Source organism: Microcaecilia unicolor, chromosome 3 (assembly GCF_901765095.1).
Source record: "Microcaecilia unicolor chromosome 3, aMicUni1.1, whole genome shotgun sequence".
Lineage (NCBI taxonomy): Eukaryota > Metazoa > Chordata > Amphibia > Gymnophiona > Siphonopidae > Microcaecilia > Microcaecilia unicolor.
This window is the reverse complement of record NC_044033.1, coordinates 218819340-218833469: the sequence shown is the minus strand read 5'-3', so window position 1 is coordinate 218833469 and position 14130 is coordinate 218819340. Positions and strand designations below refer to the sequence as shown.

Here is a 14130-nt window from a genome sequence, read left to right as displayed (position 1 = left end):
GGCCAGGTTGACCACAAATCTAAAAAATATTTCTTAGTAGTACAAATAGAAACCTTTATAAAATTTAGTTATGGATTCAAATTCCCCAGGAGCTTTTTTCCAAATATAGCTGAATTGTAGAGTTTAAGATCTTTCCATTGACTGTAAGGCATCAGAATGAACCAAATGCATTTCAGAGCTTTGAAAACAAGCTATTATTTGCTGTGCATTCCTACTATTACCCTTCCCCTAAGCTCTCTTCTGCAGCAGCATTCTAACCAGCAAGTCCAACAATAACTGTTATCAAGGTTCCCTCCTCTAAATGTTTTTGTTCTTTTTTTTCTTTTATACTTTCCTTATTAATGCATTAAATTAGTGCTCTGGATTAACCAAGATTATTAGAAACTGATCACAATTGTTGCTCTTTTTGCCTGAGGCCAATGCTGGCACTTAACTTGACTGTACCAGCTGAATATCAAGTCCATAAATTGCAGGGCAAGTTCTGTAACTTCAAGTTCAAGATCAAGGGTATGTTGGAATATCTGCACTGGGGGCTGATTCCTTTCTCCCTTGAGCTCACCGCTGTGTCCAAATCACTTGAGCATCCTATAAATTCCAGAAATTTCAGGTAAAAGGCCCTACATCCTTCTTAATTTCAAGTATTTTGGGGTGGGAGAATAATCAAATTCAGAAATAGGCATGGTAGGTGGCTGTTGGAAAGAGGACATACTGATGCTTTTACTACATTGGTCTCCTAAGCACACAGTCCTGCTTATAATCAAACGAGAAAAACGCCCAAGTTCCGACCTAAATTGGGAGATGGATGTTTATCTCACAAAAACGAATAACGCGGTATAATCGAAAGCCGAACTTGGACGTTTTCAACTGCACTCCATCGCGGAAGTGTACAAAGTTGATGGGGGCATGTCGGAGGTGTGGTGAAGGCAGGAATGGGGCATGGTTATTACCCGAACAGAGATGGGTGCCTTTCGCCGATAATGGAAAAAAAGTATGCGTTTGTAGCTAGAATTTAGGGCACTTTACCTGGACCCTGTTTTTTCACGAATAAGGCCCCAAAAAGTGCCCTAAATGACCAGATTACCACCAGAGGGAATCGGGGATGACCTCCCCTGACTCCCCCAGTGGTCACTAACCCCCTCCCACCACAAAACATGATGTTTCACAACTTTTTATTTTCACCCTCAAATGTCATACCCACCTCCCTGGCAGCAGTATGCAGGTCCCTGGAGCAGTTGTTAGAGGGTGCAGTGGACTTCAGGCAGGTGGACCCAGGCCCATCCCCCCCTACTTGTTACAATTGTGCTGCTTAATGCTTAGTCGTCCAACCCCCCAAACCCACTGTACCCACATGTAGGTGCCCCCCTTCACCCCTTAGGGCTATAGTAATGGTGTAGACTTGTGGGCAGTGGGTTTTGAGGGGGATTTGGGGGGCTCAACACACAAGGGAAGGGTGCTATGCACCTGGGAGCTCTTTTACCTTTTTTTTGTTTTTGTAAAAGTGCCCCCTAGGGTGCCCGGTTGGTGTCCTGGCATGTGAGGGGGACCAGTGCCCTATGAATCCTGGCCCCTCCCACGAACAAATGCCTTGGATTTATTCGTTTTTGAGCTGGGCACTTTCATTTTCCATTATCACTGAAAAACAAAAACGCCCATCTCACAAATTGTCGAATAAAACATGGACGTCTATTTTTTTTTGAAAATACGGTTCGGTCCACCCCTTCACGGACCCGTTCTCGGAGATAAACGCCCATGGAGATAAACGTTTTCATTCAATTATGCCCCTCCACGTAAGCCCAACTTAAGAGGAGGGTCAATTTCTGGAATTTCCCATATTGATTCTGGAATTAGTCTTCTAAGATGTTCACTTTTCCTTTTCCTCTTCTTCCGTAGAAATGTCTATTTTTGTTCCCAGTGCTGGAGGTCCCTAAACATGCACAGGGTTTCCTGAATTAGTTTACAGGACCCACTTCATACAAGGGGATCCATAAACTATTATGCAGGGGTTTATGGGATATAGACATCCAAGTGATGATCCATTGGAACTTATTATACCCCAACGAGAACCCTTAAACTTATTATGGGACACCAGATTCCATTGAACAGTATTTACGCTAAAAAAAAGTCCCTGTATATTTTACTTCAGCTAAAATTAAAGGTAGCAATATCCAGCACTAGTTAAGCAGGTAGGAAAGACTCCTGTTTGGTTAATAGTGCTAACTGGGTCCTGATAGGATCTTCAGTAGCACATAACTAGAAAGTGCTACTTAATATCTTATCTGACGTAAGAACATAAGAATAGCCATGCTGGGTCAGGTCCATCTGAACCAGTTTCCTGCTTCTAGCAGTGGCCAATCCAGATCACCAGTACCTGGCAGAAACCCAAATAGTAGCAGCATTCCATTCAGAATCTCAAAGGGTAGCAAGATTCCATGTAGAAAGGGAAAGGAATGGGACTTTCCATACTGCCTTTCTGTGGTTTTTGCAACTACATTCAAAGGAGAACTTGCCCAGACTCACAAGGAGCTGCAGTGAGATTCGAACCCAGTTCCCCAGGGTCAGTCTGCTGCAGTAATCACTAGGCTACTCTTCCAAGATTAGCAACGTTCCTTGCTACTAATCCCAGGGACAGCAGTGGCTTCCTCTATTTCTGCCTCAATAGCAGACTATGGACTTTTCCTCCAGTAACTTGTCCAAACCTTTTTTTAAACCCAGGTGCGCTAACTTCATCGAATTTCCCCTGGTTGTGCTTTTTGAAAGAGTGAAAATCGATTCACATTTACCCATTCTACGCCACTCAGGATTTTGTAGATCTCAAATATATATCTCCCGCAGCCATCTCTTTTCCAAGCTGAAGAGCTTTAATCATCTCAGGATGTCCAGGGGAAGAATCGGAGTGGAACCAGGGCGATGGTACCTAGTTACAAATCTAATTAATGTAGGGCAACAACAAAAGCTATTGTTAGTTAACTGGGATCCTTTCACTAAGGTGCGCCGAAAAATGGCCTGCGCTGGTATAGACGTGTGTATTGGATACACACAGGTCCATTTTTCAACGCACCTGCAAAAAAGGCCTTTTTTTTTTACCAAAAATGGTGGTGTGGCAAAATAAAAATTGGCGCGCCTCCATTTTGGGCGTGAGACCTTACTGCCAACCATTGACCTAGCAGTAAGGTCTCACGCATTAACCAGGTGGTAATGGTCTACACGCATACAATACCAATTACTGCCTGGTTAGCGCCACATGCCGTAAATTTTATTTATTTATTTTTTAAATTTTATTTATTACATTTGTACCCCATGCTTTCCCATGCATGGCAGGCTCAATGCGGCTTACATGGAGGGGCATAATGGAACAGAAACGCCTATCTCCATGGGCGTTTATCTCCGAGAACGGGTCCGTGAAGGGGCGGGGCGGATCGTATTTTTTAAAAGAAAAAGACGCCCATGTTTTATTCGTCAAGGTGTGAGCTGGGCGTTTTTGCTTTTCAGCGATAATGGAAAATGAAATCGCCCAGCTCAAAAACGAATAAATCCAAGGCATTTGTTCGTGGGAGGGGCCAGGATTCATAGTGCACTGGTCCCCCTCACATGGCAGGACACCAACCGGGCACCCTAGGGGGCACTTTTACAAAAACCAAATAAAAGGTAAAAGAGCTCCCAGGTGCATAGCACCCTTCCCTTGGGTGTTGAGCCCCCCAAATCCCCCTCAAAACCCACTGCCCACAAGTCTACATCATTACTATAGCCCTAAGAGGTGAAGGGGGGCACCTACATGTGGGTACAGTGGGTTTGGGGGGGTTGGACGACTAGTAGCATTAAGCAGCACAATTGTAACAGGTAGGGGGGGGATGGGCCTGGGTCCACCTGCCTGACGTCCACTGCACCCCCTAACAACTGCTCCAGGGACCTGCATACTGCTGCTTGGGAGGAGGGTATGACATTTGAGGGTGAAAGTAAAAAGTTGTGAAACATCATTTGTTGTGGTGGGAGGGGGTTAGTGACCACTGGGGGAGTCAGGGGAGGTCATCCCCGACTCCCTCTGGGGGTCATCTGGTCATTTAGGGCACTTTTGGGGGCCTTATTCATCAAAAAACAGGGTCCAGGAAAAGTGTCCTAAATTCTAGCTCAAAACTGTTCCATTATCGGCGAAGGGCGCCCATCTCTGTTCGCCCGATAACCACGCCCCAGTTCCGCCTTCGACACGCCTTCGATACGCCCCCGTCAACTTTGTCCGCATCCGCGACGGAGTGCAGTTGAAAGCGTCCAAAGTTCGGCTTTCGATTATACCGCTTTATTTGTTTTTGTGAGAAGAACGCCCATCTCCCGATTTAGGTCGGAACTTGGGCGTTATTCTCGTTCGATTATAAGCTGGATAGTAACAATATAAAGAAATACAAAGTCGTGAGAAGAATATACAGTTTGTGGTAAATGCAAAGCTAATGGGGTTAACGGATAAGTAAGTGAATATGGGAGGAATTGGGTTCGGAAGGAAATGAGCATAGGGAGGTAGGCATAGAAAGATGAAAAGGAATGGATATGGGATGGTAATAGGATAATGGGAAACATGGTCAATGTATAACTCTTGTCAATGAGAATCATGTGGACAAGTATTGGTTAAGTTGGGTCGTTAGGGTAAAATTTCCAATGGGCTTAGTGGACGTGCTTAAAAAATGAAATTACTGCCCGGGCCACGCAGTAGCCGGGCAGTAGTTCAAAATTGACGCATGTAGGATGCGCGTACGTGCCTTCACGGCTTAGTAAAAGGGCCCCTTGGTAACTATCGAGGTACCATCATAGAATATGAACATCACCAGCACCCCAGACCTGGATGTTCACTAACCAGAATCTCCCATTTTTGTGTATTCAATCAAAACTACTGATGTGGGCTGCATTTAAGAGTTGATTAATACATTCTTAGATCCTGGCAAGGAAAGGTGGTAAAAAGCAGAGCTGTTTTTATTTATCAAATGAGTAACAAAAAAAAAAAGCAACGAGAAGTGCTTTTTTCATGACCGTCTTTAATTTATCTCTCTTTCTGCAGTTAATGTAACTCTGGACCCTGAAACTGCTCACCCTGAACTCATCCTGTCTGAGGACTGGAAAAATGTGAGGCGTGGAGAGAAAAGACAGGATCTACCTGACAATCTCAAGAGATTTGATACTCATATCTGCATCCTGGCTAGTGAGAGCTTCAGCTCAGGGAGACATTACTGGGAGGTGGAGGTGGGAGACAAGACTGGCTGGGGTTTGGGAATCTGCAAAGATTCTGTGAGCAGGAAGGGAGGAATCACACCATCACCTGAAAATGGATACTGGGTGCTTTGGCTAAGGGATGGAGATAAATATTGGGCCTCTACCTCCCCCTGGTCTCGGCTCTTCCTGATGAGACCCCAAGCAGTGGGGATTTTCCTGGACTATGAGGCAGGAAAGGTCTCATTTTACAATGCAGATACTAAATCTCATCTCTTCACCTTCAACGACACCTTTACTGAGAAACTCCGGCCATATTTCAACCCTTTTCTCAAATATGGCGACAAAAGTGCAGGAACTCTAAAAATCCGACCAGTCTCAGACTGGGACTAAGAAAGACAGAATTAGTGGGGTCCATATTCAGCCGGTAACACTCGGCATTTTCCTGAACTCTGCAGGCATCGTGCCAGAAATTCAATGCTGGGCCATATCCGGGCTCCAGCATTGAGGGGCCCTTTTACGAAGAAGCGGTAGAGCTAACACCCGGGTAGTGTATGCCAAATCGACACTACTGCCGGGCTAGCGTGGGCACCCAGTGGTAATTTCAAATTGGGCATGTGCTGTTTCCCCCTGTAGAAAATATTTTTCTATTTTCTACCACAGGAGGCATTCCCGGCGGTAATCAGTAACATTGGGATACTGTTGACTCATCACTCACTCTGATCCCATCAAATATTGTCTCTACCATCTACAGCAACTTTGAAATCTCTTTCCATATATTGAGAAGACAGATCTGACCACAGTGGTCCAAGCCATGATAACATCACGACTAGACTACTGTAATGCCCTGTACACTGGCAAAACAAAAAAAAACGTTTGTACCAGCTCCATCTAATTCAGAATACAGCAGCACAACTGATAGAAGGCTGCAAGGGGCATGACCACATCACACCCATCCTGCAAAAGCTACACTGGCTACCAGTACCTTACAGGGCTAAATTTAAAACTCATGTTTAATTTTCAAGGTCCTCAGACAAAATGGGCTAGAATACTTAAAGAATAAGTTAGCCCTTTACACACATTTGAGACCTCTAAGGCCCTCTCAAGGATCATCACTAACTCGTCAAAAGAAATTGTACAATGTGATACCCGCCAGCGAGCAGTCTCAGGCGTAGCCTGGAATTTACTCCCAGAGAAGCTATGTTTAACTCAAGACTATCTCTGCTTCAGCAAGGAGGTGAAAGCCTGGCTCTTCTCCCAAGCCTTTAGTTCGTAGGGTGATTGACTATACACTCATTCTGCACTTGGACTAGCTTACTACACACTTAGATCAGTTCCTTATCTCTTGCTTAACTATACAAAGAATTTGCCTTGAGTTTAGCTAGCCATCTAATTATCTCAATTGACTCTGTAACATACATCATGTTCCCATCATATATATGCACTTGGTCCCTCAGTTATATAGTAAGCTGTATTGTAGAAAATCTTTACCATCATATCTTTGTTAGTTGAATGTGCTTATTAGGTGTGTCATTAGTATTATGTCTCTGGTATTTGAATTCCAGTGCTGTTAAAAGTGCATATTTTTGATACTGTTTCACCGTAGTCTACTGTTAGGTTTCAATTTACAGTTAATACTAAGGTAACTAAATAACACTAAATGAAATTTAAATAGAATCTGTGATGAATGTAATAATAACTTTTTAAGAAGTGCTTAGTTCACATGTCAGTCATATGACTGACGTGTGAACTGAGCACTTCTTAAAAATGTAATTTATTATTATATTCATTACAGATTCTAGTTACATTTTGTTTAGTGTTATTTAGTTACCTTAGAATTATTTATTTCAAAAAGAGTTACTATTTGATTTGTGATTGTCCCTAAATTTTGTTGTATTCAATTTACTGTTTTCAAGTTTAACTCATGTATTGTATTTATGTTTATATTTGGTTATTTTACTATTGTTATGCTGTTAACAAAATTGTAAGTTTTATGTTAAATTCTACCTGCTATACACTGCCTTGGGTGAATCTCTTCATAAAGGTGGTTAATAAATCCCAATAAATAAATAAATAAATATGGAAGGATAGGAAACACTAGAATGAGGAGACACTGAATGGGGATGGGGGGATATGATGGACATGGGAAGAAGAGAGAAAGAGGAGATTTAGTGAAAGACTGGGGAATAGGAATCTGGGGAAGAATGAGATGAGAAATGGGAAAGTTAGGGTGAGGGTTAAAAAGCTTTAAGTAGATGCAGTAAAAAGCGGAAAATGAAGGAGTGGTTGGTAAGAAGGAGGAGTAAAATCTAGATAGAGAAGTGGAAAAATAAACAGATACAAAAACTGATTAAGGATTTTATTTTCTAATCAGGGGTCCTTTTACTAAGCCGCGTAGGTGTCTACTTGCGCCCAAATTGGAGTTACCACCTGGTTACCGCGTGACCCTTGCAGTAATTTCAATTTTGTTGCGTGTCCGCTACGTACATCTGAAAAATATTTTATTATTTTCTGACGCGCAGCAGCTACGCATGTCAAGTGGAATTTGACGCGTGTAGACCATTACCGCCCGGTTACCGTGTGATACCTTACCACTAGGTCAATGGCTTGCGCTAAGGTCTCGGACCTAAAATGGAGGTGCGGCAATTTTCATTTTGCCGCATGTCCATTTTCGGCAAAAATTTTAAAAAGGCATTTTTTGTAGGTGCGCTAAAACACGTGTCTACACTACCGCAGACCATTTTTCAGCATACCTTAGTAAAAGGTCCCCTTAATGACTAGAATATATCAGTTTTTGGAATATACATCTACCAGAGAGCTGATTGTATTAGTGGTCTGTAGATGAAAGTTTATGTTCTTTTTCCAAGATAATCCGTATTGCTTTCCCTAATGCCCCTGCATTGCAGCCATCACATACAAGGCTACACCACCACCATCTAGATTCTGTTTCTGTTAGTCCTGATGTCCTGCACGTTCCTACATGCAGGACATCAGGACTCACAGAAACAGAATCCAGATCAGCCACGCGCCGGAGACCGGCACTGAAGAGGACTTCGGCTGGCGGGGCTTGGGGACCCCCACCAGCAAAGGTACCTGACAGCGGCGGGGGAAGGGTCGACGGGGGTGTGTGAAAGCAGGGGGGCCAGGGCTAAATCTGCGGGGGCCCATGCCCCCGTGGCCCCACCTACCTATGCCCCTGCTTCCCACCCCTAGCACACTGTCATATCTGGTGCTACCCAAATTTATTTATGTAGCACCGGAGTGTACCCGGTGGTAATTGGGCAGTGCCATGTGCTGCCCGGTTACTGCCAGGTTAGCGCGGGAGTCTCTACCGCCACCTCAATAGGTAGCGGTAAGGGCTCCCCCTAAACAAATGGCTGCATGGCCATTTCCTGCAGGAAAGACTTTCCTTTTACCCGCGGTGGTAAAAGGGGGCCTCGGCGTGTGTGAAAAACACACACCAATGCCAGCACAGGCCCCCTTTTGCCGCAGCTTGGTAAAAGGGGCTCTCAATCATTTACCAGTGTCTAGGAAGCATCAGGCTGTCCTATGTTTATCTGGGTTTGAACATCAGTTGGCACCCAGATAACTTCCAGGGGCCAGGCATTAAATATATGGACCAAATTCTGCCCACAACAATCAGCACCTTAACAGTTGCTGGCCACCTTGTCCTCAAGGGCTGCAACCCACTTGGGTTTTCAGGATTTCCACCATGAATATGCATGGAATACATTTGCATACACAGTCTCCATTGAATGCAAGAATATGCATATATGGTGGGAAATTCTGCAAACCTGAAGGGTTGCCTGAAAAAGGTGTGATCTAAATCCATATTATTATTATTATTCATAATAATATTGCTCCTGTTCTTTCTGCATTGCATTGGTTGTCAACGACTCCACAGCAGAGTTTAACATCATCTGTTTAACCTTTACTTCTTTGCATGGTTTTCAGCCTTTGTCTTGTAAACCAATAGAAATATATCCCAAGGCATAGTTTTGTTGTTGTTGTTGTTGTTGTTTTTATTCTTGCACTAATTTTTTTCTTTCCTTTTTTTTAATGTGTTTGATCTGCTCTGCTGGAATCACAGCTTATAGTTCTTTGCATTCCTCTTATGCAGTGAGCAAACATTTCCACTCTGACTTATCTTTTATTCACAGCAGGTGGAAATTCCAGCAAACTGGTAGATACTCAGGTTCATAAATCAGGAATGACAGTATTAGAGGTGGATACTCAGCTGTTTTGCATGTAAATACTGCAGATGACAATCAGCACAATCAGGAAGATAATTATAGCAGAAGATCATAACCTTTAGCTAGGGTTGCAGAAGACAGGTATGGGGGGGGGGGGGGGGGGGGGGGGGTGGCTCCTCAGTTCTCTGTTCTGCTTCCTGGAAATTCTGGAGTAAGACAGGCCACAGGTACCAGCTCTGCTTCACAAGGCAGGCCTTACACAGACTTTGGTGCTTGCATTGGTATAAAATATATTTGTGCAAAAGTCCCGAGTCTACAAGAAATTCAGCCTTTTTTTCACAGCACCTAAATTGTAGAATGGCCTTCCACCTACGATTAGATGTGAGCTTTCCTCTACTAAATTCAAATCCCTACGGAAGACCCCTTTTTTTTGTCTGAATTATGGGGCTTTGCTGCGAGCTGCTATGAACGATTCGTCTGTAATGGTAGTATGTCAAGTCTGTAATACACTAAACTAAATTAAAACTTCTAACAGCATTCTTATAGATGCTATTGCAAGTAGAAGGCATGTTTGCTGGATGGTGTTTCAATTTACTGTGAGATTGCTATATAAGCTATATACACCAGAAAAGGAAAATATGTTGCATCATTTTCTGTAACTATCCCCAATTTGTTATTTGTAGTACTCTACTACTTTTATAAAATTATAATTATTAACCAGTAGGTAGATATGAAAGAAAAGCGGTTTTATCAAAACAGACTTGCAAGAGTCTAGAGCACCAAACAAAAGAACGTGGAGACCAGTATAGAGGTAATTATATAGGGGACTCCTCATTGCATAAATCTGTATCACAGCAGGGAACTTCAAGGCATGTTTCATTGTTTACACATCCAGTATAAACAATTACATATAGAAGAAACAAAGAAAATCATTTTAGAACATTCTGAAGGTTGATTTCAGACTGTACACTGAACATGAAAGTATTTTTCTCTGCAGGTGGTCTGCAAATTTTCAGTGGGATCAATTTCTCTTTGAGGAAGTACACACAGCAATCTGTACTTGTGATTTATGCAGACACCAGGTTTTACTTGGTGGGTGTGGATCTCAGTGCCAAACCCTTTTCTATCAACGGTGCCCAAATCTGAGCACCATTTATAGAACAGCGATTATAGAATTGAGGCCAAAACCCTAGTTTAGCCACTTAAAAGCCTTTGAAATTTCCATTAAAAAGGGATAAGATTATATAAAATATAAATTTCTCAATAAACTGATTACTCCTGGGGGAATTCTGCATCACTACACCTAGCAGAATTTGCACTAAATATTCCCATTTTTGCATAATTCCACACTTGCCACGCCAAAATCTGCATAGGAACCAAGGAGGCAGCAGCAATTCCATTTTTGCATGCTCCCTCTCCCTCTGCACATCCCTAGAACTTAGCCCCTCTGTTCCTACTTTCTGTAGAATACCCCCATGGATCCACCTTGCAGGACAAACAATATTTTCCCATAGCCCTGCAGCCTAAGAATGAGGAAAACAGCTGTACATCAGACCGCATTCTTCTCAACTGCTCAGGCTGACTGTAGTAGTGCGGGCATTCAATGGCCACCTTGCTATGTTACCTTTGATTCAGTTGGTCTGTTCCCTTGCAAACAACACAGCCGGCAGCACAATTAGTGCAAAGGAGAAATCCTGCCTCACAGGGCCTTCAGTGGATACATTGAATTTCCAAATGTTTGGGGGGATGTATCAAATGTGCGCAGGATTCAGGAGGCTAGGGTCAGGGGTGGCCCAAAGCAAGATATCGCCTGAGGCGGAGCTACTATGCCACCTCACCCAGGACAAGATGCCGTTTCCCCCTCCTGGGCCTCTTTCTTTAACTGCGGCCGTCTCTGACAAAATAGGAAGTTACATCAGAGAGGCGGCTGCAGTAAAGGGAAGAGGCAGGTGCTGACAGCAGGGTAGCATATGGAGGCTCAGACATGTCCATTTTGAAAGTATTCTTTTTTTTGTCTTTTGGGGTTTTTTCTTTAAGGACTTATGCTACGTCCTCATCCTGGGAAAGGGGGAGGGGGAAACCAAGACTAACTGTCTGAAAGGCCAAGAGGAATTTAGCCTAAATGCTGAAAGACTGTGTTAAGACTGTCTAGAAATCAGAAAGGAGAAACTGAACTAATTTCAATGTAGATAACTAATTTGCATAAAGCTCCCAATTTTTGTGGAAGTTGTTTTTCTTTCTTCCTCTCAAAGGGGAAAAAGGGAGAGGTAAATTGGAAGACAGATTCTATTTATGCCTAGAGAATAGGAGGCAGAAAGACAATTTTTTTGGAGTACTCGCCTTGAATAAAAAGGGAGACCTCAAGCTTGACTCTGAGGGTAAAAGAAAGCAATGGAAAAAGAACTTGTTTGTAATTCTTTTATGGATGGGTTTCTCTGCACTGCTTGTTGAAAGGGAATAGAAACTAAAAAGGCCATCCCTGGATTAAAAGGAGGAGGAGCCTACTAGAGTTTTTATTTTAGATCCTATCGTCAAAGAGGGGGGTCACTGGAAGAAATCCTAAACTTCACTTCTGGGTAGAGGAAGACATCACAGTGGAAAATCTTGACACAACACAAGCTGTGTTTCAGCATTGTTTTCCTCAGGAGTTTGAGTCAACCACACTTTAGAACAACAGTGAAAAAAGTGTTGGGAAAAACACAAAATATCTGTAGAAATAGCTTCTAGTAGAGTAGCTATACAGATGCCACTTAAGGACTCAGTTCAGACAGTCCCTTACGGGGCCCTTTTACCAAGTTGTGCTAAGGCTACTCTTTACTGCAGTGGGAAAAAAAAGATATTTTTTAATTGATGTCAGTAACGGAGGTGTGCTTAATTTCAAAATTAGCACGTAGCCAGTGTTGCCAGGTGGGCGGTTTTCCCGCCCAATTGGGCGGTTTTCCGCGACCCGCGGGTTGCGGTTTTTTGGGCTGCTTTTTGGGCTTCAGGGCGGTTTTTTGGGTGGCTTTTTTGGCCGCGGGGGGCGGGGTTAGTGACGTTTTTGGGCGGGGGTAGTGATGTGGGAGGCGGGGCCGATGACGTGGGAGGCGGGGCCGATGATGGGGGAGGCGGGGCCGGTGACGGGGGAGGCGGGGCCGGTGACGGCGGGGGCGGGGTTGATGGCAGCGGGGGCGGGGTGATGACGCGGGGGTGGGGGTGTTAGGGGCGGGGTTTGAGTTTGGGCGGGTTTTGGGCGGTTTTTGTGCTGGATTGGGTGGGAAAAAATTTTTCCACCTGGCAACCCTGCACGTAGCCATTACTACGCTACTATCACAATAATTGGGTGCTACTATCACGATAATCAGGTAGTGCACAGCAATGCTAGAAAATTAACTTTTTAATATTCTAGTGTGGGAAATGGCACAGGGCAAGAGCAGAACTACTGCATGGAGCCCAGTTGTGCTGTTTTGCTGTGTGCTACACATGCAGTAGCCCTACCACGCCTTCGTAAAAGGGCCCCATAGGGTAGCCTGTCTATACATTTTTAGCTATAATGTTCTACTTCAGGTATGCTGCACTATTTTCCATCCCCCATCTTTCTTTACTGTCAGCCACATGCAGGAATTTCTGGCTGGTCACAAACTCTGATAGTGCCTCCCTATGCTAGGGCAACTCAGCTACCTGGTATAACTTGTTGCATATGTAATTTATTGAGAAGAGGTATGGCAAGGACACCAATTGCAAGCATCCAGCACATATGAAAGACTCAATTACAAGTCTCCAGCACATATGCAGCACCTATGATTGGTCCAGGGTAGAGGAGAGGTGGATGCTCACCACAGCCTATAAAACCACGCTGCAGACAAAGAAACTGAAAAAAACTAGGCATGCATGGAAAGAGAGTTTCAGATCTGTCCAATGGCCTATTTTTTCCCGAAGGGGGTGCTCTCCCCCCCCCCCCCCATAGAAACTAATTTTCTATACCTAAGAATCTTTCTTTCTTTCTTTCTTTCTTTTCTGTGGCCTTTGTATGAGGAATAAACTTTCCTTCCTCTTTTTTCTCTTCTTTATATAATTAGTCTGATTACTTATAATTACCAGAGGTACTGATATTAGATTCTGTGAGTGTGTTATTATTTTTCCATGACTTGAAACTGATATCTGATACTGTGCTGGTGGGTGCAATTGAGCTCTACTTTTCACCTGTGCGGCGAATAGTGAACATTTTTACCTTACGTTGGGGCATTGAAGTTATATCACATGTATGTTCACAGAGTTTTTGGATTTAGGCAATAACTGAGAAAATGTTGTTGAAAACTGTCTTGTAGAAATAACTATATATCACAGAACTGGAAAATGTTGGCACATTTAGACTGACTCAGGACTTAGCTCTGCCCTCATTATTGAATTATTTAGGTGGAACAAATAAACCAAGGCTACGTAGATATGATAAATGCAATTGTTTATTACTTACCAAGCATAGATAACAAATAGTAATGTCTCACGAGAGTACAGAACTGCTATACATAAATATGAATTATTTAGGGTCTTTTTTTGCAAGCAGCGAGAATGAATTGCTGCAGGCTCCGAGGACATCTGTACCGACCTCAGGGAGGGATGGAGTTCAGATACAGGAGCAGGATGCCAGGATGCCACAGAGGAGAGGGTGAAGATGTGGGGTAGGTGGAAAAAAAACAACCTTGTATGTTCTTAAAAAATATCTCCGGGAAGATATTTGTAGTGTATGGTTAGAGGGGAGGAGGGGCCA

At 43.5% G+C, this 14130-nt stretch overlaps 1 protein-coding gene across 1 annotated transcript in view; it reads left to right on the top strand.

Annotated features, from left to right (window-relative positions):
• The window catches only part of LOC115464978 (E3 ubiquitin-protein ligase TRIM39-like), a 47713-nt gene extending 41894 nt beyond the window's left edge, over positions 1-5819 (top strand). The window contains exon 8 of the mRNA XM_030195372.1: positions 5042-5819. Within this exon, the coding sequence (XP_030051232.1) occupies positions 5042-5583 (542 nt within the window). The 3' untranslated portion in view covers positions 5584-5819. The remainder of the gene's footprint in view (positions 1-5041) is intronic.
• Positions 5820-14130: the final 8311 nt, after the last annotated feature.